Consider the following 23,524-nt stretch of genomic DNA (forward strand, 5'->3'; position numbering starts at 1 on the left):
AGACAGCAAAACCCTAGCTACTGCAGAATGTGTTGATAGGGTTTTTAACTAGGAACAAGCGTTTCCTACCTCCACTGATGTCCCAATTTGAAGTGTTGCCTCAAACATAATTGAAGTCCTCCTCCAACTGCCACCTTATTCCGCAACAAAGAGAGTGGCACAGACAGAGGGCCTTCTTGGTGGTGGTGCCGTTTGTGGAAAGCTCTCCCTAGAAAGACTTGCCTAGCGCCTAGTTTATGACTTTTGCTCACCTGGCAAAGGCCTTCTTGTTTTCCCAGTTCTATTAAAATAAACATTACAATGTTAATATCTCTAATTTTAGTCTCTAATCTGCTGATGACTAGTTTGGGGGATATTAGTTTTTATGTGATTGTGCTAGTATATAACTTGTTCTCGCTGACTGGCTGCATTATTTTGAATATTTTGTATGTTTTAATGTTTTACACTGTATTGTATATTGCCTAGAGCTTATCACATGAGATGACTTGATAAATATAATCACCAAACGAATATCCTCTTCCTCCTATACAGAGCAAGGAAGAAAGGAGTTATGTGGAAGGTACTTACAGTCCTCAGTAGAGACAGCCGAGGAGGCAGCCAGGAAGCACCTTGGTTCAGACAAGTTGCAGGGGGCTCAGACTGAACAGATGACAAGCAGCACTGTTGCACTCCTTAATGTCTCTGCCTAACTTTCTGGCACCCTGCTCTCCTCCTTGGAGCCAGAGATTGGTTGACTGCTCAGCTGTCCACACATAACCAGTGGAAACCAGGTGAATATTTGCTCATTTACCTTCAATTTAATACAGTGGCATGTCCCTGAAGATAGCAGCACCTGTACACCTGCTTCTGCTATGGCCAATCCTGGCGGCTTGAGGGAAGCATGCATATACTTACCTCACACCATTACAGTTTGGGGGAGTGCTCTGACTCCTCTCTTAATATTTTACTGCAATGGTAGGGAGCTTTAAATGTCAGTAGACACCTTTCCTACCCCACTTTCTCCCTGTTTGGCAATCCCAGTTCTGACTTGCCTTGCAAAACTCCATGCAGATTATTTTGGATTAACCAACTCTTATGCAGGAATTGTTGTATATTTCTCAATATTCTCACCCCTGTTCTTTCTGTAGGGCCTCTTCAAGTTGTCTATTTTCATTCTGCCACATCTGGAGCTCATTCTTCATGGCATCCACATCTTCCTGAATATAGTCCATTATTTTTCCAAGAGGGAGAGCACTTCGGCAAAGGGCCTGAATGGATCCACGGAATTTCTCTATTTCTTTTGCTACTAGGTCTTTCTCTTTTCTCCTTGTTGCTTCTGACAAAAGTGGCTTTTCCTAAAAACCAAAGAGATTGAAGTGAAGAAAATATATGGGACCGGTTTAAAAATCAAAAGATAAAAATAGAAAATGGATGTGTTTGAGAGCCATCAGTGACATACCAAATAATAAAAATATCAACAGGATTGCTCACCCTAGCATAATTCTGTCACTGGAAAAAATGCAATGGTCAAGAACCATCTAAAAGATAGCACTGCCTGAGATATATCCATTCCCTCAAGTTCAGTATTCTATATGTATTTGGTGAATCGCTGAAATTCATGAAAATTGTTTTGAAAAAGTTACATTACATTTCTTAAGACAAACTAATGTGTTGGGTGTGTGTTGTTCATGAGTCTGCCCCATTCACATGTAAAGCAGGGGACAGATGTGTGCAAACAGGGAGCATGGTTGAGGAAAACTGAACCTACTGTGGTGACCCAGGTATCTTCCCCAAACCTGGTTCCAATGCTAGAAATGAGTAAGGCTGGCAGAAAGCTGACTGCAGTGACAAGAATGTGGGAAGGTAAAGTTGGGAAGGGATCAGTCCCTCTCACCCATGCACTCCTTTTCATGTTAATATGAGACCCCTCCATACTAGCGTCATACATGAACATGACAGACATATGGGAAAAAACACAAGAAACATCACTTCCTTGGTCACGTGTAGTTTGGCTCTTACCCTACCTGACACAAAAAGCCTCTATCTCATATTTGAACATTAAAAACACAGCGCACTGTACCTACTAAAACACTATTATTCCCACAGAGACAACAGACATTGTTGTATTGTGATTGCTCAGTGGGATTATGCAAGACATAAGGACATTACTGGACACTGCTTGTAAGTCCCAAATTCCCACAACTTTATTGTGACCTTTTTAAAACCTCCAGCCCATTGGCTGAACTTGGCCTGCCAGGTCTCCCCATTTGACATTCTGGGGAAGCCACATTCACCCATTGTAAACCTGATGTCATACATGAGGTCAGGTGTGGGGCAGATAAGGGTGAGGTTTCAGAGGAACAATCGGGAACTTAAAGTACGGTCCCGATTGTTCGTTTGCTGGAGAAAGGAATGCTCCCAAATGCCCATCACCTGATGGGCAGCAGGACTGTCGCTTGCTCCAGGAGGGAAAAGTGGTTTCTATTGAAAGGAAATTGGTTCTCCCTCTAGTGTTGCTCTCTGAAGCCATCCTGCATGGCTCGTCTTCACCTCTGACATAGGAGGACTTTGCAATCTTCCTTCTAAACTGGAGATGCTAAAGACTGAACCCAGAACAGCATGTACAAAATGCTCTTCTCCTAAACTATGCTTCTCCACCCCCCTGCACAAAAAGGGATACTGCTTTAAAAATTACCAAAATGGAAGACTGGTGTGGCTCAGATGGATTCTGAATGGAAAAAATCCCCTAACTAAGCACTCAATTGCCCTAATGATGTTGAACTCAATTGTGGCTTTTAAGAATTGGACTAAATGACTGGGTAAGACATAATTTTCCATTCAATCTATTTTTTCCTTTTTAAAAGTTGGTTTTAAAATGGATTTTAATGTATTCTGATTGAAAAACATCCTGAGTATCCATTGATAAGGTGAAGATATGAAGTATAAATAGTTATTTTAGTTTTATTGTTCAAAGTAGGGGCATATATTTGCACTAATGAAAACTACCTTGAGGTTCAAGCGTACAGCCAAACTTCAACTTTTAACAAATCCATAGAATTGTACTCTAAGCTAGTGTTCATAAAATATTAGTGTGATTTTAGTCAACCCATCACCAATACGATAATGTAACTAAATGAAGCAAATTATTCACATGGAAAGCTCTCTGAATTAGTTAATAACAATTAGTTTCTGTTATAACAACTTCAAAAGCCATTAAAATCAAAGATGCATTTTACCCTATGAGAAAAAAGAGTCTGATTTGAATTTCATTCAGTGATGATTATTTTGTGTATGCAAAAATGGTCTTTGTAGAAGTCTCCTTATCATGAACCAATGAATTATTTAAAGCAGTTCATACAAGGCACATAAATACTGAAGTAGTAAGCCTGTGTCTCTCTCGCCGAGACCCAAAATACTTTTCAAAGTTTCTTACTTTTAGATTTATCATCCTTTCTATGTACATCAATGCTTTGTTTGTTCAGCTGTGTTTGAAGGCAAAAGTGAACATTGCCAGATATTTCAGCAGTCACCAGCTCAGAACTGAAATAATATTTTAAATTGTAGAAAAATATTTCTACAACCAAGATTTCCTTCCAACGTTTGGTTTTGTAATAAACATTTTGTGAAAGGATGTACCTCTCATTGAGGCCAATGACAATAGTCTCATTGATTTTAATGGAGTTTGATGCAACATCTGCAAATGAAAACAGAAATTACTGTGATTTTATAAAGATACATGAGTTAATTACAACTATACTGAAGTAAATTACTCCTGAATTTGCCGGCTTTGCTTTATATTTCCGTCAATCAGTGCCAGGGGAGTAAATGTTTTTTGGAAAACTACATTTTTATAAATAAAAATACAAGTTTTTCAAAACAGAGCAGAACTTTTAGAGACTAGTAACAGATCAAGTATACTAGATTATATATTGTATGTTAGCATTAATGATAACTGTTAAGATTCAACTACTAAAATAACTATCCCTCATATTCCTGTTTTGTAAAAGAGGAAAGGAGAGTAAATCAAACAGCCCCATCAGATTGGGGAGGTGGAGAGCAAAGCATGTGCGTTTGTGGGGTGAGACAGGAAGATGGAACTTCAGTCCTAAAAGAGGAAGAAGTCTGCCCTCAAAGCTACTTAGCTGAAAAAAATCTGTTTAAACAATTCTGTGGTGATATCCGTTTATCCAGATGTATATGGTCCCTATTTGTGAAGCTACACACTAATTCCACTCTTACCTAGAATCGCAGTGAGTGAACTGTGTTTATACAAAAGCAACTGGAGCATATTTAATAGCACACATGCTTTGGGAAGCCTTGCACAAACCCATCATGCTTAAACTTGGTATTATGGTACAGGGGAAAGACTCAGAATGACTTTATCGAATATATCTGAGGTCTATATATCACCATTCAGTTCTCAAATGTTCTTATGCAAAAGCTAGCTATTCAGCAGAAGCAAGAGAGAAAAGTAAAACACACCAGAACCGTTTTTGCACACCTGCCCTTCTGTGGCTTTCCCTTTAATAACCCCTCACAGGAGTGTGGGAATGGAAAACAAATCTATTAGAGACCTTTTGATACCTTTAAATAGTGCTAACCATTCCAAAGGTCAGGAAACACAGTCTCTGGTTTGGAAAAGAAAATGGTTTAAGGAGATTCACGGAATCATTTCACCACCCTCTCCTCTTTTCGGAAGATGAGACTCTTGAAAACAGTTCTAGTTGGGCATTCAACCATCATGAATATTTTTAATAAAATTATATTTAAAGTCTAGGATTCTTAATCTAAACACAAATCACACATATGTTTTCTAGGTGAAAGCGAAAAAACCCTTCCCCCCCCCTTAAACATGCACACAGGGAAATTATAGACTTGGATCCAAACATTCTATTGCAGGAATTAAAGACACTTCTATTTGCACAAGAAGGGATAGAGTGTCATAAATTTCTGGAGATCTCACCTGCAGACCCCTAAGTCATACTGTTCAAAGGATCCCAACTCACAGGAGCAGCTGGGGGAGGGTACTAGGGGCTGCAGCAGGAAGGACAGAGAAGCAAAATCCCATTGTGCAACTAGAACTTTCTTCCAAGGTGTAAGCCATAATGATTATATTACCATAATATGTCAATATTTTCATAATTTCAAGGATGCACTCATTGTCTTGCAGCCTTAAGGCAAAATTCCCAACTATAAGGTAGTCTGTGGCTAAATGGCCAAGGTGCTGGATTCAGAGCCAAATTCCCCCTGAAATGCACACACACTGGTAAATAAGAGGTAGCTTTATTAGAATAAAATGTAACGGCAAAAATGTAGCAGCAAAATAATTCCTTAAACCAAACACCCCTAGGGTTAGGTAAAATACAAAATGCAGAATGTTCAAGTCACAGGCAAAAATAAGAAATCTGTCTAGCCTACAGTAGGGCCCCGCTTCTCGGCGCTTCACTAATGCGGCGGTTTTCAATCATATCCATGTTCGGCGCTTGTTCCGCTTTTTTGGCGTTTTTGCGGCATGACGCCCGACGCCCTTCTCGGACTCAGCTGCTGAACTTGTCATCAGAGCTTGGAAAAGTTACTTTTTTAAACTACAGTTGGGCTGATAGGAGTTGTAGTTCAAAAAAGTAACGTTTCCAAGCTCTGATGACGCGCTCAGCAGCTGAGTCCGAGAAGGGCGTTGGGCGCCATTTTATTGTCGGTGATTCAGTCTGATTCAGCATTTGTGCGCTCTGCGTCTCTCTGTATTCTGGCAATTTCCCAAACTTTCAAAGGTTAAGGTTATTATATTATACAATACAAATTATTATATATCTTTATATATCTTTATATACAGTATATATAAAGATATATAAAGATATATAAAGATATATAATAATTTATAATATATACATTTATTTATAATATATAAATATAATAATATATATATTATATACAGTTATACCGTATAATAGTATTATATGTACCATATATTCCGGCGTATAAGACGACTGGGCATATAAGACGACCCCCCAACTTTTGACCCTGATCCCCGTTTAAAAAGCCAGCGTCCCTCTCCCCTTTCTTCCCTGCGTGGCCCCTTCCCTTGCCCCATAGCCCGCACCGACCTGTGGGTGGGGATGCGCTGTGCCCCGGCGCGGCCTTTGCCCACCAAGAAGTGGACATCGCTGAGCACCTCGTTGTTGAAGAGGAAGGCGAAGTGCTCCTGCACCGTCGGCTTCGTCGCCTGCCAGTTGTAGGCCGGCTTCTGCGGCGCCAGCGGGCCGGAGGCGGCGGCGGAGGGTGCCGAGGAGGAGGCCACAGGGGCAGCTGTCGGCAGCGGGTTCCCGCCTCCGCCGCCTCCCGCTGCTGCCGCCGCCCGGTGGTTGTGCGTCAGCGGAGGTGCCGGCGCGGCCTGCGGCGGCGAGAGCAGCGAAAGCGGCCCGCTGTTGGCCGCCTGAGGAGGAGCAGCCGCCGCCACCGCGGCCCCGTCGCTCGCCTGAGCAGCCGCAGGCGGAGGAGCAGCAGCAGCGGCGGGAGGCAGCGCAGGCGAGGCCACCACGGAGGAGAAGGACGCGGGGAGGCTGCTGCTGCTGCTGCTCCCCACCCCAGCCGCCATTTTGCGACAGAGGAGGAGGCGGAGGAGGCCGCGCAGGGCACCGCCTTTGCCGCGATGGAGGAGGCGGAGATGGCGGGATGGAGGAGCAATGGGGATTCCCCTCAGGGGAGGGGACGCCGGGCCAGGCTGCGAGCAGGAGAAATACCGTATATTCCGGCGTATAAGACAACTGGGCGTATAAGACGACCCCCAACTTTTGAGAAGATTTTCCTGGGTTAAAAAGTCGTCTTATACGCCGGAATATACGGTATATATATATATATATATATATATTGTGTTAATTACAATGGCATCTCAGTGTAGTACTAGTGATAAAAAAAGGAGTTGTAAGCCTCTTACTTTAAGTGCCAAGTTAGAAATGATTCAGCTAAGTGAGCAAGGCATGTTTATGGCTGAGATAGGCCATCAGCTAGGTTTGGCTCACCAAACAGTTAGTACAATTGTGAATGCTAAGGAGAAAGTGTTGAAGGAAATTAAAAGTGCCACACCAGCGAACACTAAAGTTATAAAAAAACATGATAGCCTTACTGCTGACATGGAAAATCTTTTACTGGTGTGGACTGAAGATCAAACCAGTCACAACGTGCCTTTAAGCCGAGCCATCATCCAGGGCAAGGCCCTAAGTCTCTTCAATGCTATGAAGGCTGAGACAGGCGAGGAAGCTGCTAAGGATAAATTCAAAGCTAGCAGAGGCTGGTTTAATAAGGTTTAAGGAAAGAAGCCATCTGCAGCTAGTGCTGATGCAGTAGCTGCAGAAAGTTATCCACGTGAGCTTGCAAAGATCATAAAGATGGTGGATATACTAAGCAGCAGATTTTCAACGTGGACGAAATGGGCCTATACTGGAAGAAGATGCCGTCTAGGACTTTTATTGCTAAAGAGGAGAAGTCAACGCCTGGCTTCAAAGCTGCAAAAGACAGGTTAACTCTCTTGTTAGGGGCTAACGCAGCTGGTGATTGCAAGTTAAAACCTATGATGATTTATCACTGAAAATCCTAGGGCCCTAAAGAACTATGCAAAAGCTAGCCTCCCTGTTAATTATAAATCCAATTCAAAAGCTTGGATAACTGGTGATCTTTTCTCAAATTGGTTCACGGACTATTTTAAGCCTACAGTTGAGGCTTACTGCAAGGAAAAGAATATTCCTTTTAAGATTTTACTTCTTGCAGACAATGCCCCTGGCCATCCTAGAGCTCTAGGAGATATGTACGAGGAGAGAGAGCGGGTGGGCAGCTTCCTGCCTGCAATCCGCGGCAGGGAGGCTGCCACCATAACGAGGGCGAGCAAGCGACCGACCACAGGAGGGCAGTGGGAGAGAGCGATGCTATGTCTCACTTTTCGGCGCTTTTCGGCAGGTGTCTGGTCCCTAACCTGCCGTATGAGTGGGGCCCTACTGTATTCTATACTCACACAATATAGGAAAACAAGCAGAGTAACTTCATGGTTCCGCATCTCCCCAGAGATGTATAGCCAGGATAGCAGATGGTATCACCATGGACCATTGGGGAACAAAGACTCAGAATCTTAGTTCTACTTTTATGGGGAAAAGCCCAGCAACAACCAGGAATTAATTAATCAGTCAGGGGGCTTTCTGATGATGAAATCTTCCAGAGCTTTTGCACCTAACAGTCATGTGCTTCTCCAACTTTCCCAGGCCTGTGGCCTTGAGGTACCAGTCTCAGGCTGATAAGCAGGTACTCTTACTCAATGTCTAATTAACTGAGTTCTGCTGTGAGAACCAACAGTCTCATGACCTTCCAGAGGCCATAATTCAGCCAAGATGTTCCCCACAATTCCTTTCCACAGAACCATTTTAGTTAACAGCCTTAACAAACAAGGCATACTTGACAAGGAGGTCCCACACAGTGGTCTGCAAGCTTCATTCAGGTGGTCTGTGGTGTGTATGTAGACTTGTTGCTGACGAATGAAGATGGTACATCTATTGGGTCATTCCAGTAGATTTCACCTGATTTGAATATAAGTGGTTGCTGTACTATTTTTTTTAAAAAATGTGGCACCACTGATTTACAAGGGGGCCAGAAAGGGGGAAGGGTCATTTAAAAACTGGCGCTGCAAAGGTTTGCATTATCTTTAATTTCTCTGCTTCTATGAATGATATCAACTTCAACCAAAAAAGGTTTTATTCACCATAGTCTGGACATCATTTTTATACACTTGTTAACTACTTTATGCCAAATAAAGGGTGAGCAGCAAGCAAGTAAAGATAGAAAAAGAACGGTGTTTTTTGCTAACTTTTTCCCCTCCAAAAGACCCTTAATTTCCCCCAGGCACCTGGTTGGCCACTGTGAGAACAGGATGCTGGACTAGATGGGCCACTGGCCTGATCCAGCAGGCTCTTCTTATGTTCTTAATTTCAATATCAACAGTGCCATTATTTTTTTACCATTTTCCTACCCAAAGGAGAGAAAGATAAACCCCACAGAGTTTAATTCAAGTATCTCCCTCTAAGGAGGAAAAATTCTAAAGTTGGCCATTTTGTCAAATTGCTAGCAACTTGAGGCCTCATATCTCAAAAGGAGGTTAGTTTAAAAATCTGGTATTTTGCTCACAGAAAGCCTCTGTCAGTGCAAGCATCATGGTGTTCTCTGCCCAGTTTGTAAGATTTTTTTTCATTTTTGCCACATTTGGTTTGTCATAGTCAATAATGTTACTGAAAAAATCTTGTATCAGATGCCTGGGGCTTTAATGTTGGAGCTACACTGGCAGATAATGAATTTTGAATTGGTAGATAATGAATTTGAACTTGACAATGTACTTTTATTTTCAGTAAATATGTTTGTTTATAATACTGTAGCGTGCAAAAGTTTACAGTGCAGCCGCAGAATTTGATAGGCAACTTAGGGCTGTACAGTAATAGTAAGTGCTATAAATAGCTTAACTATAAACTCAAATTACTAAATATTCAGTTTAAAAATATTTGTGAAACCTGAAAGTGATACAAATACTAAGTACATAAACCAATTGGTCATAACTTATTAGCCTGAAAGTCCAATGACACATGGTGTTGAGAGTATTTTTTCTAAGGCTTCTGAAATTCTGTCGTGTCTCTTATGTACTCGTCTGGTTGGTGTCGTTAGTTCCAGATGACCCTGCCCCATTTCCGAACCTCCTGTAAATCAGGGATGCCACATAAAAATTTGCTGTGTTTTTAGTGTCTCAATATGGGTAGGATTTTTTTTAAATGGTGCAGCAAACACTTATATTCCAATCTGATGAAATGTAGCTGAATGACTCCACTGCATTAAATATTCAGACTGATCTTTTGTTGTATTGTTATTGATTCTTTTATTTCTTATATTGGAATTCAAATTGCAATACAATAAAATAAATATATAAAAAATAAAAGAAGCAATACAAATACAATTAAAATCATACAGCATCTAGCACAGTGCATGACAATTGCTACAACAGGCAGAAAAATCATTTAAGTGATTTCAAGTGCTCCATGAGGGGGAAAAAGTTTGTTAACTATTATTTTATTTTAATGAAAAGAAGCTTAAAAATCAGCTGAGGTAGTCACAAATGGAAAGTGCTGTTGGATAACCACATGCATCCATATATCAAATATATAGCGGACATGGAAGTTTCAACAAATTACAATTGGAGACATATGAGATCATGGAGCAACTCACAAATGAAATAACAGTCAACACAACTTAAATTTGAACCTTCATGAAGTCTGGCTACATTCAGCCTACTTTAACTACCATGCTGTTATGCAGGCATTTAAATACTCTATTGGATGGCTGCTTCAGCCATTCATTCAGGATACCAATCCATTTGTATGAATCCGAATAATTTCAATTAAGAAAGAAAAGGCACTTCCAGTCTCTTTCTTTCTATCCAAGAAAAAAATGTTTATCCTTCAGCATGACAGAAGAAAAATATATTCCCAGCACAATCACTGTAGGGATGCACCAGCCATAGATGCAGAGAAACTGCTCCAGCGTCCAACTGTAGTAAATGGAGGGTTTCGGGAATTCTGGAGCATGGATTGACATTATCCAAGTTAGAAGGCAGGAAATCAAATTGGACTTTGAGAGAGCTACCTACCTTCCTGAAAAGCTACTTTCCTCTCTTCAATCACTAGGTGGAGCCAAATCCCAAATAGATGACCTCCTATACCAGGGATCACCAACCCAGCATCCATGAATGTTTTCATTAGTGCCTCCCAGTAGGACCCCAGACTCTGAGCTTCACTTTTTAAAAAAATGAGCTCTCTAGCCCTCCTGGAAAGAACATTATGAAACAAAATGTGCAGGTACCTTTAAGCAATTTACAGCATAGTTAATCTACAGTACAATGGTATATTTCAACAGTAAGTCTCTTTGTGTTTAATGGGGCTTACTTCCAGGCAATGGGGCTTACTTCCAAACGGTACGGAATGACAGTCTAGGCTTTGGTTTAGGATTGGCATTGGGGAGAACAGGGTTCTTGTGTCTTATCAGCTGTATTTCCACAATCAGGACCAGCAGGATATACTTTCTATGGTAAACATGAGGTTGTTTGGGGGGGGGCAGAGAGAGAGAGGGATTAACCATTAAGCAAAATAAGCACGTGCTTAGGGCACCAAGGGAAGGGGGGCACCACAGAGTTTTTCCCCCTAGCTATCATGACCTTAACTCTCAACTCTTTCACTGCCACACTTGACTTTAGTCTAATTTTTTGTAATTCTCCTTATCTGCCGTGTTCGACTTTAATCTGAATTGTTAAAAAAACATTTTCTTTGGTATGGTGAGTGACTAAAGTTCAAAAGTTTGAAGGTGTCAGACATAGACCTAGAGTTCAGTAGAGTTCTCAGCTCAAGCATATTAAAAATCCCAACAGAACAACTATGTGACAAGACAGGCTGGATGCCTTGTCTCTGCTAAGTACAGAAGCAGATTTGTTACGCCAGATTAGTTTTGAAGACTTGATCAAAGACTTTGCAATTAAAAAATCTAGGAGAAAACTTTTTAAAGTATAAATAAAGTTATAACTAGGCAACAATGTCAATAAGCATTATTTTGCCTCTTTTGATCCATGTATGCTGAAATGCTATGAATCTCCAAGGTTAGAAAGCAATGGAATAAAAGGTGTTTTGTTTCTTACAAATAACGATATTTCTCCATTAGAATATCTTTTTTAAAAATTGTCCACCAACATCAATTTCTGTAGAAAGAGGATTTTCAAAATTGAAAAGTATGCTCTCGAGATCACGTAATTTCAGTAGAGATAATATCAGATCTTATTTTGCCTTATCTTTGGGAGGGTGATTAAAAGTCATTTTCAATAAATTTTAATATTTGCATTTTTTCCCTTATAACAATTTTATTAAGAAATGCATAAAACAGTGTTGAAAATTTGCATTTTTTCTGTTGCCCCAGTTATAAGTAAATAATTTGCTTATATTGCTTACTGCTATTTAGTGTTAAATAAAATAAATAAAAAAAAGTTTTTATTTAATATAGTTGTGGGGTCTGGCCTGGAAGAAAACTGAATTTTCAATCTCTTATTTCTCCTTCAGCACTTATTGAGTCTTAATGTCTTGTCAGTTACGCAATGGAAGGGCCGAGGGGGGCAGCATTGTTGGGCTGTGCTTAGGGCATCCGTTGGCCTTAATCCGGCCCTGCCCTGTCCTATACTGATGGGAAAATGGTGGCACAAAGAGAGAAAGGAGATGACCAGAGCAAAGGATGATCAGAAGTTTGGAGAAAGGATGCAACAGGATCAAAGACAGTAAACCTGGGTAGCTGGAAACTTCAGCTGGTAGAGAATGTTACCAAAAGCAGTGAGATGTGAAAACACAACCAAACTATGTTATTTGCACAAATAGCTGCCATTTATCATGCAAGGCAAATTCTGGTTTCGACAATTCTGTCCTAGGATTTAACACATCTCAGAAACTGCCTCTCCTGGTATGTGTTCAAACTCTCTCATATTCTCTCTCCACCAATTAGATCCAAGTGGGATCCTGCTTAAAAATTCATGCTCTGAAGAGGATAAAGCTGCATGTGGGAGGAACAGGTTTTTCCTCAGTGCAGAAATTATTTTGTGTTACATTTTTATGCCTTTTTTACTTCAAGGAGTTCAGAATGGCATGCATAGCTTTCCCCATCCATTTTATTCCCATGATATTCCTGTCAGGTAGATTAATCTGAGAAACAGCGACTGGCGCATAGGCATCCAGTGAGCTTCACAGCAGAGAGGGATTTCAAACGTAAGTCTCCTCAGGTCAAAGTCCAACACCCTATCCACTCCAGTACACTGAGAGATTCAGCAACACAACAATCAAGAACATATTTACAAATTTCAAATAAGTAATAAAGTAACAAGGACTTTGTAGGTAACAGGATGTGAGCCAGAAGTATGATGCAGCCCACAGTATGTGTCCACGCACAGGATGCATGTGCAGTAAAGAGGGAGCTGTGCTCTGTGGCCAGTCCTCCCAGACCTGATAGAGGAAAAGGCTGGGTGGGAAAAAATGATGATCAGTCCTCTCCCTTCATCGGTAGAATGAATCTGGATCAACATGAGGGTTTGTATCAGGGGGCACAGCATGTCTGGCAGCACAGCTCCACATAACCAAACCTCTCTGAAGAATTGTACAGTTACTTTGCCACTCAATGACAGTAATAGTTGTATGGCTATCCACTTGTCAACACTGCTGGATATTTCCTTATTTCAGGCTCATGGGCAAATGTTTGTTGTTAGTAAGTCCAGGATAATGGGCAGATTATTCCAAAAGCACAGTAGATACACACAGGACCTATGCTAGATATTTGCTGGAGTGATAAGAGGAGTAAAGTGTTCCTTGTTTTATTGGACAGGGTAGCCTTTAACAGAAATGCGTCATAAAATGTGGTGGTGTCTGGCAGGTGCTTTTATAAGAGGTTACTAAAAATGTTACTTCTTTGCAAAGCTATCAACATTAATTTTATTTTCTGGGACTCAGAACTATTCAACAACAGAAAAGGGACTGGAATGAAAATGCTGGCAGAATAAGCAACTAAGAACTAAGATCTCGTTTGAAGATCATTAGCAGCTTACCTTCTCAACAGATTTTGGCAGCTGTGACAATTCATAATCTTTCTTTGTTTCTAATATTCTTTTGACAAGCCCTCCTGTTGAAGATTAAAATTAACTTAGAGTTATTACCTGCAAAAAGCATCAGGGCTCCTTCTGGGAGGAAGGGCAGGATATAAATTGAACAAACGATCAAACAATAAAAAGACAAAACATTCTGAGCTAATCATGGCTCAGCTTTGGTTCACACAACAGTCTAATTTCTTCTGAATAGTACACAGTGAAACATTCTTTCTATGTTCTTACAGGCACTAAAGTATAATAAAAGTGGGAAGCTAACAGGAGAAGGTATCATATTCTGAGTTAAATTAAATTAATTGGATCTATATGAGACCTGACCTATGAAACCAGAGTCAGAATCAGAGTGTTTGTGCCAAGTTTCACTAAGTAAAAGAAGATGGAACAAATAGGATAGGAAGGAATTGTGCACCTTCAGATGTTATCAGGCCAGAGCAGACACTTGACAAGAAAGCATGAACTGGGCAGAGCACATACTGAATATGAAAAGGAAGAATAAGAATATGGGCAGTGACAGGTTTGAGAGGCTTCATCAAAAACAAGCAGGAAAAGAAAAATCCTAATGAAAGAAAACACTTACCATGCTTCTCATCTTCTTCCAGTTCTACTGTCGCTTCCTGAGTAACAATAATCAAAGAGTAGATAGAAAGATGAAAAGTTTGCAAGCTTCTTAATCTAGGGAAGTAGAAGATAACCATGCTTGCACCCTGACTGTTAATTTTACCTCTGTTTTAAGAATGGTGTTTACCCCACCTCCCCACCCCACTTTACCATTTTACCACCTAAAAACAAACTGAAGATTATCTGCTCACTTGGGAAGAACTGCTATGTTTTACAATTCCCTGTGCAACAAAAAGGGAGCCTATTATACAATTTGGAGTATGTACCAATTCAGATGGAACCTAGTATGGTTATCAACAGGATTTATACCGGATCCATGGATTTAAAACATGAGGCACAACTTTACAGCAGCCACTGGAAGATACTCAGGGCCATCTCATACTCTGGCAACATTTGAAGGGGCAAGCCATATGCTTTGAAATGAAAGCAAAGGGTTTAGCCCTCCAGGCTGCTTCTGATTGTTAATTCTAGCATGATCATTCAATATTCCTCTCATTCATTCTTTGCTATGACAATACAAACTTCCTTTCATCCTGGGCTAACAGGCCTGTAGGGAGCTTGCACCTCCAGACTTCATCAGTCACGAGCCTGCCTTCAATAACCAAATATAACGCAATCTACTGGAACCCGATTAAGAAAGAGACAGAGCAAAGCCGGAGACAACACCAAGTTAATGCTCAGGTTACATTTGTGTGACAAAATTAATTAACCAACCATTGCCATTTCTGCCATTTCAGACAGCTGCGGTGCTGCCTCCACTACAAACTGGTCATCATCCTCTTCTTCCTCTTTGTCTATAATGACATTAGTGACTATTTTGGCACTGCCATTTCTAAAAGGAAGCAAGGAAAGGACTATACTTCAGAAAGGATGTTACAACTGATTCAAGGAAAAAAACCAGAATTCTTTCTTTAACAGAAAAGTGTGTATTCAGCCACTTCTAAAGATACGTTTTTTCCAAAACTGTCAAGCTATTAACCCCTAAGAAAAATTGTGTGAATTACAATTCATTACCCTTTTTAGAAATAATTGCATATATTTAGAATTTATCAGACAGGAAAAATCATGTTGAGGACACTTTTATATTAGTCTTCCCAAGGCCAGAAAGTTTTGAACAATGGCAGCTAGACTCCATTTGCTAATAAAACAAACTATGAAATAATATGGCAGCAGTGTTAATATTATTTCTCATAACTCATATTTTGTTCTTACCTCTCTGGCGCTATAACCTCTGTGCTTTCTTGGCCTTTTATCCGGGGTGGAGCTGGCCTTGCACTGCTGGGTCGTGAAAGCCTTCTGTGAAGTGGGGTAAAAAGTATTTCATTTATTAACACAAATCAACATTTGGGAACATTTACTTTGAAGAATCTCCAAAACCCAATCATATCAAGCCCTGATGTGTCTTCTTTAATAAATAGTATGCACTGTCGTAACAAAATCCTGTCACACTTAACTAATTTTAATTAATTTCACAGGGCAGGGTTTCATGTGCAGTTTTGTGTAGTCTTGATTGATTGTTTTCCTCTGGAGGGACTGTCTTGTTTCATGCACCTGGAGTAAGAGTCCAATCCAGCATGAAACTGGGCCTTCATAGGTGAGAGTCGGAGGGAAGTGGTTTTTATCCCAGGTGAGAGCTGGGGTGTGAGTCGTGTCTGATAGTTTTCTTCGTCTGTTTCCTAATTTGATGTTCCCTGCCACCAACTTCTGCTGCATATCTTTATTTGTTAGTGGAGGGTCAGGGAAGTATGTGCCTTGGCCAGGAAGAGGGAAGTATGGGAGTCGGACTGCCATCGCTGTGATATGGTGGTGGGCGAAGATATAGAGGCGGGAAGAGGAAGGCTAGTTACATCAAAGCCCTTGCCCCCTCTGCTTCGCCTACTGTGTCTCAGAATTTGGGGACACCTGTCAGGCAACCCCCTGGCCTTCTGGTGGTGTTGATAAACGCCAGGCCTTTCCAAAACATCTATCATTCACAATTTGATTGTGGATGAGGGGAAAGACTTGGCATGTATAACTGAGACCTGGGTGGGTGAGCTCAGTGGCCTACTGCTAACCCAGCTGTGCCCACCTGGGTACTTGGTGCAGCAAGTCAGAAGGGCAGGGAGGGGGAGTTGCAATCATCCATAAAAATTTCATCTCCCTTACCAGGAGACCAATCCACACTGTATCTACGCTCGAGCGGCTGTTTGTGGTGTTGGACTAGTCATTAGAGAGACAGAACAGGGATGTTGTTTGTGTACCATCCACCCTGCTGCCCTACAACCCCCTCCTTAACCAAGCTGGCAGAGGTAATCTCAGATGTAGTGTTGGTGAACCCTTTCATGGTGGTGTTGGGGGATTTCAATATCCATGCTGAGGCTGCCTCTAAAGGGACACCTTGGGACTTCATGGCCTTCATGACAACCATGGGGCTGTCCCAATACATCAATGGCCCAACACATATGGCCAGGCATACCCTTGACCTGGTCTTTGCCACAGAGCGGATTGATACTACTCCATTGACTTGATGACTCACTGAAATCTATTGCTATAGACGGACCATTCCCTACTAAGGTTTGGGTTGAATGCAGCTACTCCACTCTGCAAGGGTGCGGGACCCATTGAGATGGTCCACCCTCAGAGACTTATGGATCCTGAATGCTCCGGGGGATTTTGTAGCTGCCACAGCTGGTGCTCCTGTTGAGGCTCTTGTCTCACTGTGGAATGGTGGAGTAGAGCCATCGACACAGTCACTCCTGAGTGCCCCTGCCGTCACTGTGAAGCATGTGGATCACCTTGGTATTCCTGTGATCTGCGTGCACTGAAACAGGAGGGTCGGCAGCTGGAGTGCAGGTGGCACAAATCTTGGTCTGCCCATGACTGAACACTCGTAAGGCTGCACTATCATGCCTATCATGTGGCAGTGGTGGCGGCTAAGAAAGCCTACTTCTCTGCCACCATTGTGCCCGCAAGTAGCTGGCTGGCAGAGCTTTTCTGAGTGGTGAATGGGCTTTTGTCATCTGTCCAAAAAAGCGTTGCTCTGACACCCTCAGAGGCCTGATATAACAACTTTGCAAGGCACTTTAGGGACAAAACCGATCAGATTCAGACAGTTGGATGCCACACAGCAAGTTCAACGAAGGCATCCAGAGCACTGTCTGTTCTGATCTATATTGGATCAGTTCCAATTGTTGTGGCCTGAGGATATGGACAAGCTGCTTGAAGAAGTGCGGAGCACCACCTGCCTCCTTGAGTCTTGCTCATGCTGGCTGCTGAGAACTAGCCATAGGGGACTGATTAGATGGGTCCAGAGAGTGATTAATGCTTCGCTGGAGGAGAGGGACCATGGTTCATCTCCTCCTTAAGAAGACCACCCTGGACCCAAAAGTGTTAAACAACTATCGCCCAGTGGCAAATATCCCGTTCCAGCAAATTGCTTGAGAAGGTGGTGGCAGTCCAGCTTCAAGCATGCTTGGAGGAAGCTGATTACTTGGATCCATTCCAGTCTGGCTTCAGGCCTGGCCATGGCACTGAAACTGCCTTGGTCACCCTGGTTGATTACATTTGTTGGGAGAGATAGGGGGAATGCGACCCTGCTCGTTCTCCTTCACTCCGCGCCTTTTGATACTGTTGACCAAAGGATCCTTCTGCAATGTCTTGAGGAGGTGGGGACTGGGGGCACTGTGCTTCAGTAGTTCCGCTCATACCTCCAGAGTCACTTTCAAAAAGTAGTTATGGGAGGCTACTATTCAGCACCATGGGAATTATTCTGTGGTGTTCCGCAGGGTTCCATCTTGTCCCCTGTCCTATTAAGCATCTATATGAAGCCACTGCAAGCTGTCATCAGGAGATTTGGAGTGAGGTGCCATCAATATGCAGCTGACACCCAAATCTACCTCTCTGTTCCACCTTAATCAGAAGAGGCAGTTGAGGTGTTGAACCAGTGCTTGGAGGCAGTGATGCACTATGCGGGCCAATAAATTAAGGCTGAATCCTGAAAAGACAGAGGTGTTATGTGTCCAGAGTTCTCATGTCCAGGAGGTGGGAAGAAGGCCTGTTCTGGATGGGGCCTTTCTCAAACAAATCTCTGAAATCTCAAGGAGGCAAGAAGTAGTAGTGATGGGGGACTTCAACTACCCGGATATCTGCTGGGAGACAAACTCTGTGAAGCACAAAGCCTCCAACAAATTCCTGATGGGCCTTGCTGATAATTTCCTCTTTCAAAAAGTAGAAGAAGGAACAAGGGGATCGGCAATCCTGGACCTGATCTTAACTAACAGGGACGAATTGGTCACGGGAATTAAAGTGGTTGGTACCTTGGGGGAAAGTGACCACGTAATGCTGGAATTCATGATTCTGGGGAAAGCCAAAGAAGAATATAGTCAAATATGGACCTTGGATTTCAGGAAAGCCAATTTTAGCAAGCTCAGGGAAATGATGGGTAGGATCCCGTGGCTAGATAGACTAAAGAAAAAAGGAGCCCAAGAAGTGTGGGAGTTCATGAAGAACGTATTACAAAAAGCGCAATCGCAAACAATTCCAAAGAGGAAGAAAAACGGAAGACATCGGAAAAAGCCAATGTGGCTACACGGAAGACTGTTGGAGGAGGTAAAAATAAAAAAGAACATGTATAAAGAATGGAAGGAAGGACGCATCACCAAGGAAGAGTACCGACGAGCGGCTTGGGCTTGCAGGAATAGCGTAAGGAAAGCTAAAACCCAGAATGAGCTGAGGCTGGCAAGGGAAGCGAGGAACAACAAAAAGGGGTTTTTCAGATATGTTCGACTGCTGCTCAATGAGGATGGCAAAATGTTGACAGATAACAAGGAAAAGACAGAACTGCTCAACGCCTATTTTGCCTCCGTTTTCTCCCAAAAAGGGAACAGTGTGCAACCTTGCATCGGTAGCAATCTTAGTAAGGGGTCGGGATTGCGAAGATTGATAAGGAGATAGTCAGGAAACACCTAGTTAACCTAAATGAGTTCAGATCTCCAGGGCCTGATGAACTGCATCCCAGAGTATTGAAGGAACTTGCTGATGTACTCTCGGAACCTCTTGCCATCATCTTTGAGAAATCCTGGAGAACGGGACAGGTGCCGGAGGATTGGAGATGGGCAAACGTCGTCCCGCTCTTTAAAAAGGGTAAAAAAGAAGATCCGGGGAATTACAGGCCGGTCAGTCTGACTTCAATACCGGGAAAGATATTAGAACAGATAATAAAAGAGTCCATTGGCAACTATCTAGATGACAATGCTGTGATTAGTAGGAGCCAGCATGGGTTTGTCAAGAAAAAATCCTGTCAAACTAATCTCATCTCTTTTTTTGATCGGGTCACTAGCTTAGTAGATGGTGGAAATGCTGTAGATGTCATCTATCTAGATTTCAGCAAAGCGTTTGACAAAGTCCCCCATGACCTTTTGATTAGCAAACTGGTCAAATGCGGACTAGATGGAAATACTGTCAGGTGGATTCACAACTGGTTGGAAAACCGTACTCAAAGAGTGGTCGTCGGTGGCTCTGCTTTGGACTGGAAGGAGGTCTTGAGTGGAGTGCCACAGGGTTCTGTCCTGGGGCCGATACCCTTCAACATTTTTATCAATGACTTAGATGACGGGGTGGAGGGAAGCCTTATGAAGTTTGCGGATGATACGAAACTGGGAGGGATAGCTAACACAATGGAAGACAGGAATAAAATCCAAAGGGACCTGGATAGACTAGGAAATTGGGCTGAAATTAATAAAATGACATTCAATAAAGACAAATGCAAGATTCTGCATTTAGGCCACAAAAACAAAATGCACGGGTACAGGATGGGAAATACCTGGCTTAGCAGTAGTGCGTGTGAGAAGGACCTTGGAATTGTAGTGGATCGCAAGTTGAACATGACCCAGCAGTGTGATGCTGCGGCAAAAAAGGCAAACGCGGTTTTGGGATGCATAAACAGAGCTATAGTTTCCAGGTCGAGGGAAGTAATAGTCCCACTATATTCTGCATTCGTCAGGCCTCATCTGGAATACTGCGTTCAGTTCTGGGCACCTCATTTTAAGAAAGATATAGACAAGTTAGAGCGGGTTCAGAAGAGGGCAACGAGGATGATAGCCGGTATGGAGAACAAGTCTTATAAGGAAAGGTTGAAGGAACTTGGCATGTTCAGTCTGGTGAAGAGAAGGCTGAGGGGTGACATGATTGCACTCTTTAAGTACCTGAAGGGCTGTCACATAGAGGAGGGTACAGATTTGTTCTCTGCTGCCCCAGAGGGTAGGACTAGGTCTAATGGTTTTAAGTTGCAGGAGCGTAGATTCAGACTGGACATTAGAAGGAACTTCTTGACAGTAAGGGCAGTCCGGCAATGGAACCGACTGCCTAGGGAGGTGGTGGGATCCCCTTCGCTGGATGTCTTCAAGCAGAGGCTGGACAGCTATCTGCAGGAGATGCTCTAGCTGTGGATTTCCTGCTGTGAGCAGGGGGTTGGACTCGATGGCCTACAAGGCTCCTTCCAACTCTATGACTCTATGATTCTAATGATTGCTCTTTCCTTGAAGGAGCAGATCCTCAGCCTGGAGGTACTCCTTGTTTCAACACTGTCATTGGAGATTCAGGTGGCCTCAGTGGCTAGGAGTACCTTTTCCCAGCTTCAGCTTGTTTGCCAGCTTCGGCCCCTTTTGGACAGAGAAGACTTGGCCACAGTGCTCCATGCTCTGGTAACTTTCAGACTGGATTGTTGCAATGCACTCTACACGGAGCTGCCCTTGAAGATAACTTGGAAACATCAGCTGGTCCAAAATGTAGCAGCCAGATTCCTGGCTAGGGTTCCCTTTAAAACTCATTTAACCCCTGTTTTAAAACAGCTGCATTGGTGTCAGTTCGTTTCCAGGCCCAGTTCAAGGTGCCCACATTAGTGTTTAAAGCCTAAACATCTTAGGTTCCAAATATCTGAAACACGGCCTCCTTCCCTACAGACCCTCTCTGGTGTTGAGATCAGCAGAGGGGGCCCTTTTGGTAGTTCTGCCACACTTGGAAATTCAGGTGGTGATGGTCTGGGAGAGGCAACTTCCCACAGAGGGGCAACTGGCAACTTCATTGTACAACTTTTGGCGAATGCTGAATACACACCTCTTTACCCTGGCCTTTGACACCTGAAATGTACATTTTTTTAGGACTCACCCTATTTTCTGTGATGTTGTTTAGGTTGTTTTTAACTGTTTTTTAATTATGTATATTGTTGTGACTTGACTTGGGACCTTTGCGTCTTTAAAAGAGGATTAGACAAATCCATGGAGAATAAAGCTATCAATGGCTACTAGCCACTGGTAGAGGAGGAAGAGTATGGGAAGAGTGCAATCTGCACTTGGATCCTGCTTTTGGGCTTTTCATCGGCATTTGGCTGGGCACCGCAAGAACAGGATGCTGGACTAGATGGACTATTGGCCTGATCCAGCAGGATCTTCTTATATTCAACAGGAAAGCTTGTTACAGTTTAGGCTTCTAAAATGATGTTCATGATAACAGCTATGTTTTTCGAATTACTTCTGATACAGAGCTCTGGGTATGTACTGATTTGGACATAGGAGCTCATATGCAGGAAAGGTTTTCCTATTCATTACAGCAGAGGATGTCATGCCAGAAGGTAATGCTGCTTTGGGGAAGATGACCTTTTAATTTGGATTGCATCTAAGAAGGAGTAAAGAGTTTAAAAGCTTTTAATCTAAAATGTATGTACTACAGTTAATTTTACTCTTAGGCTGCAATCCAATACATGTCTACTCAGAAGTAAGCTGCATTGGGTTCAATGGAGCTTACCCCACGTAAGTACGTATTGGATTGCAGCCTTAGTAGTTGTAATTTAGATTCTATTCAGCTGTAATGTATATTATAGAAAGTACTATAAAGAAAACAATACACTTAGAAGTAATCTATATTTCAGCAATACAGTAGGGCCCTGCTTTGCAGTGCTCCGCTTTACAGCGTTCCACTGATACAGCAGTTGTCAATTGCAGAAAGGCCCCACTCCTACAGCGCTTGTTCCGGTTTTACGGCATTTTGTGGGAGTTGGGCACCATTTTTGTCAATGTTAGTCAACGCGTTCCGCTTTACAGCGGATTTCGCTTTACAGCGGCAGTCCGGAATGGAACCCGCCGTATGAGCGGGGCCCTACTGTACTGTAGGCCAGTGCAGATGTTATGCTGACTCCTTGAAAACCGTGGTTTGAAGTGTTTTGAATTTTAAACTGTAGTTGCAAGAGAACCAATTTAGGAGTAACCTATGGTTAGTGACATGTGTATATCTTTCTAAAAGCATGATTAGGGCCAACAAGACAAGGTAATGGAAATTTGCTCTGGAGAGGGAATGTGTGTCTCCAAGGATCCCAATGTACAAACCATGGTTTCAAATGGTGCTTTACAAGGGAACCTGATTAACAATAAACATTTCTGCACATACAACTCTAATACATGTTTAATGTCAACAAGGTAAGGAGAAAATTATTCTGGAGGGAGGTAAAAGAACCCTGTGAATCTTAGCGTAGTTTCCAATTAGCAAATCATGGTTTACATCATGGCATCTAACAAATGCTCAAGCTATGGTCAATTTACTATCTAATGTGTCATAAAACTATTTTCAGTTTTTAATTCATGGGGCACAATCCAGTCAATTTAAGCACTTTACAGACACCACTGGCGTAAATGGATGAATTCAGGATGTTCAAATCTTTCTAACTGAAATAAGTGGCATAACTTAAATTAAGCTGGATTTCACCCCAAATGTTCAGCCTGAGTAATACAGCCCATATACATTTAATGAAATGAAAGATACACAGACTTACCTTTGGGTGATGTGAGGAGGAAGTTCATTAGTAATTTCACTATTCTCAGAAACAACTATTTTTTCAGGAGCAGCAGTGTTCATAACATCTCCTTCTATTAAATAAAACAGTTCTGTTACATGCTGGTAATGTTTCTTTCATAATCCTACTGAAATATGCAGAACTTCCTCTCCCACTACACATATATGCTTTATTATGCTACAGAGATAAATTTAGTATTGTATATGAAACCAAAGTCAATTGGTAATTTCTTTCTCCTTTACTGCTTTTTATGACATTTATTATATTCTAATGTAAAAAAAATTAACATTAGATTTATATCAATCTACCAATGTGAAAACAAGACAACCTGTTTTTATATTCCATTTTACTGTAGTTAAAATACTCTAAAATCATGCTAGCATGTGGTTTCTGTTAAAATTCAATGT

The 23,524-nt window shown here is 42.0% G+C and overlaps 1 protein-coding gene across 3 annotated transcripts in view; it reads right to left on the reverse strand.

Moving 5' to 3' along the window:
* TRAF3IP1 (TRAF3 interacting protein 1) overlaps positions 1–23,524 on the reverse strand; it is a 48,599-nt gene that overhangs the window by 6,363 nt on the left and 18,712 nt on the right. For all 3 annotated transcript variants that reach the window (XM_061607771.1, XM_061607772.1, XM_061607773.1), the window contains 6 exons: positions 23,097–23,190; positions 15,509–15,592; positions 15,011–15,128; positions 14,256–14,292; positions 13,622–13,695; positions 1,111–1,334 (listed from right to left, as the gene is read on the reverse strand). In XM_061607771.1, coding sequence (XP_061463755.1) covers positions 1,111–1,334; positions 13,622–13,695; positions 14,256–14,292; positions 15,011–15,128; positions 15,509–15,592; positions 23,097–23,190 — 631 coding nt within the window. The remainder of the gene's footprint in view (positions 1–1,110; positions 1,335–13,621; positions 13,696–14,255; positions 14,293–15,010; positions 15,129–15,508; positions 15,593–23,096; positions 23,191–23,524) is intronic.

The sequence above is a fragment of the Rhineura floridana genome, chromosome 2, assembly GCF_030035675.1.
Source record: "Rhineura floridana isolate rRhiFlo1 chromosome 2, rRhiFlo1.hap2, whole genome shotgun sequence".
Lineage (NCBI taxonomy): Eukaryota > Metazoa > Chordata > Lepidosauria > Squamata > Rhineuridae > Rhineura > Rhineura floridana.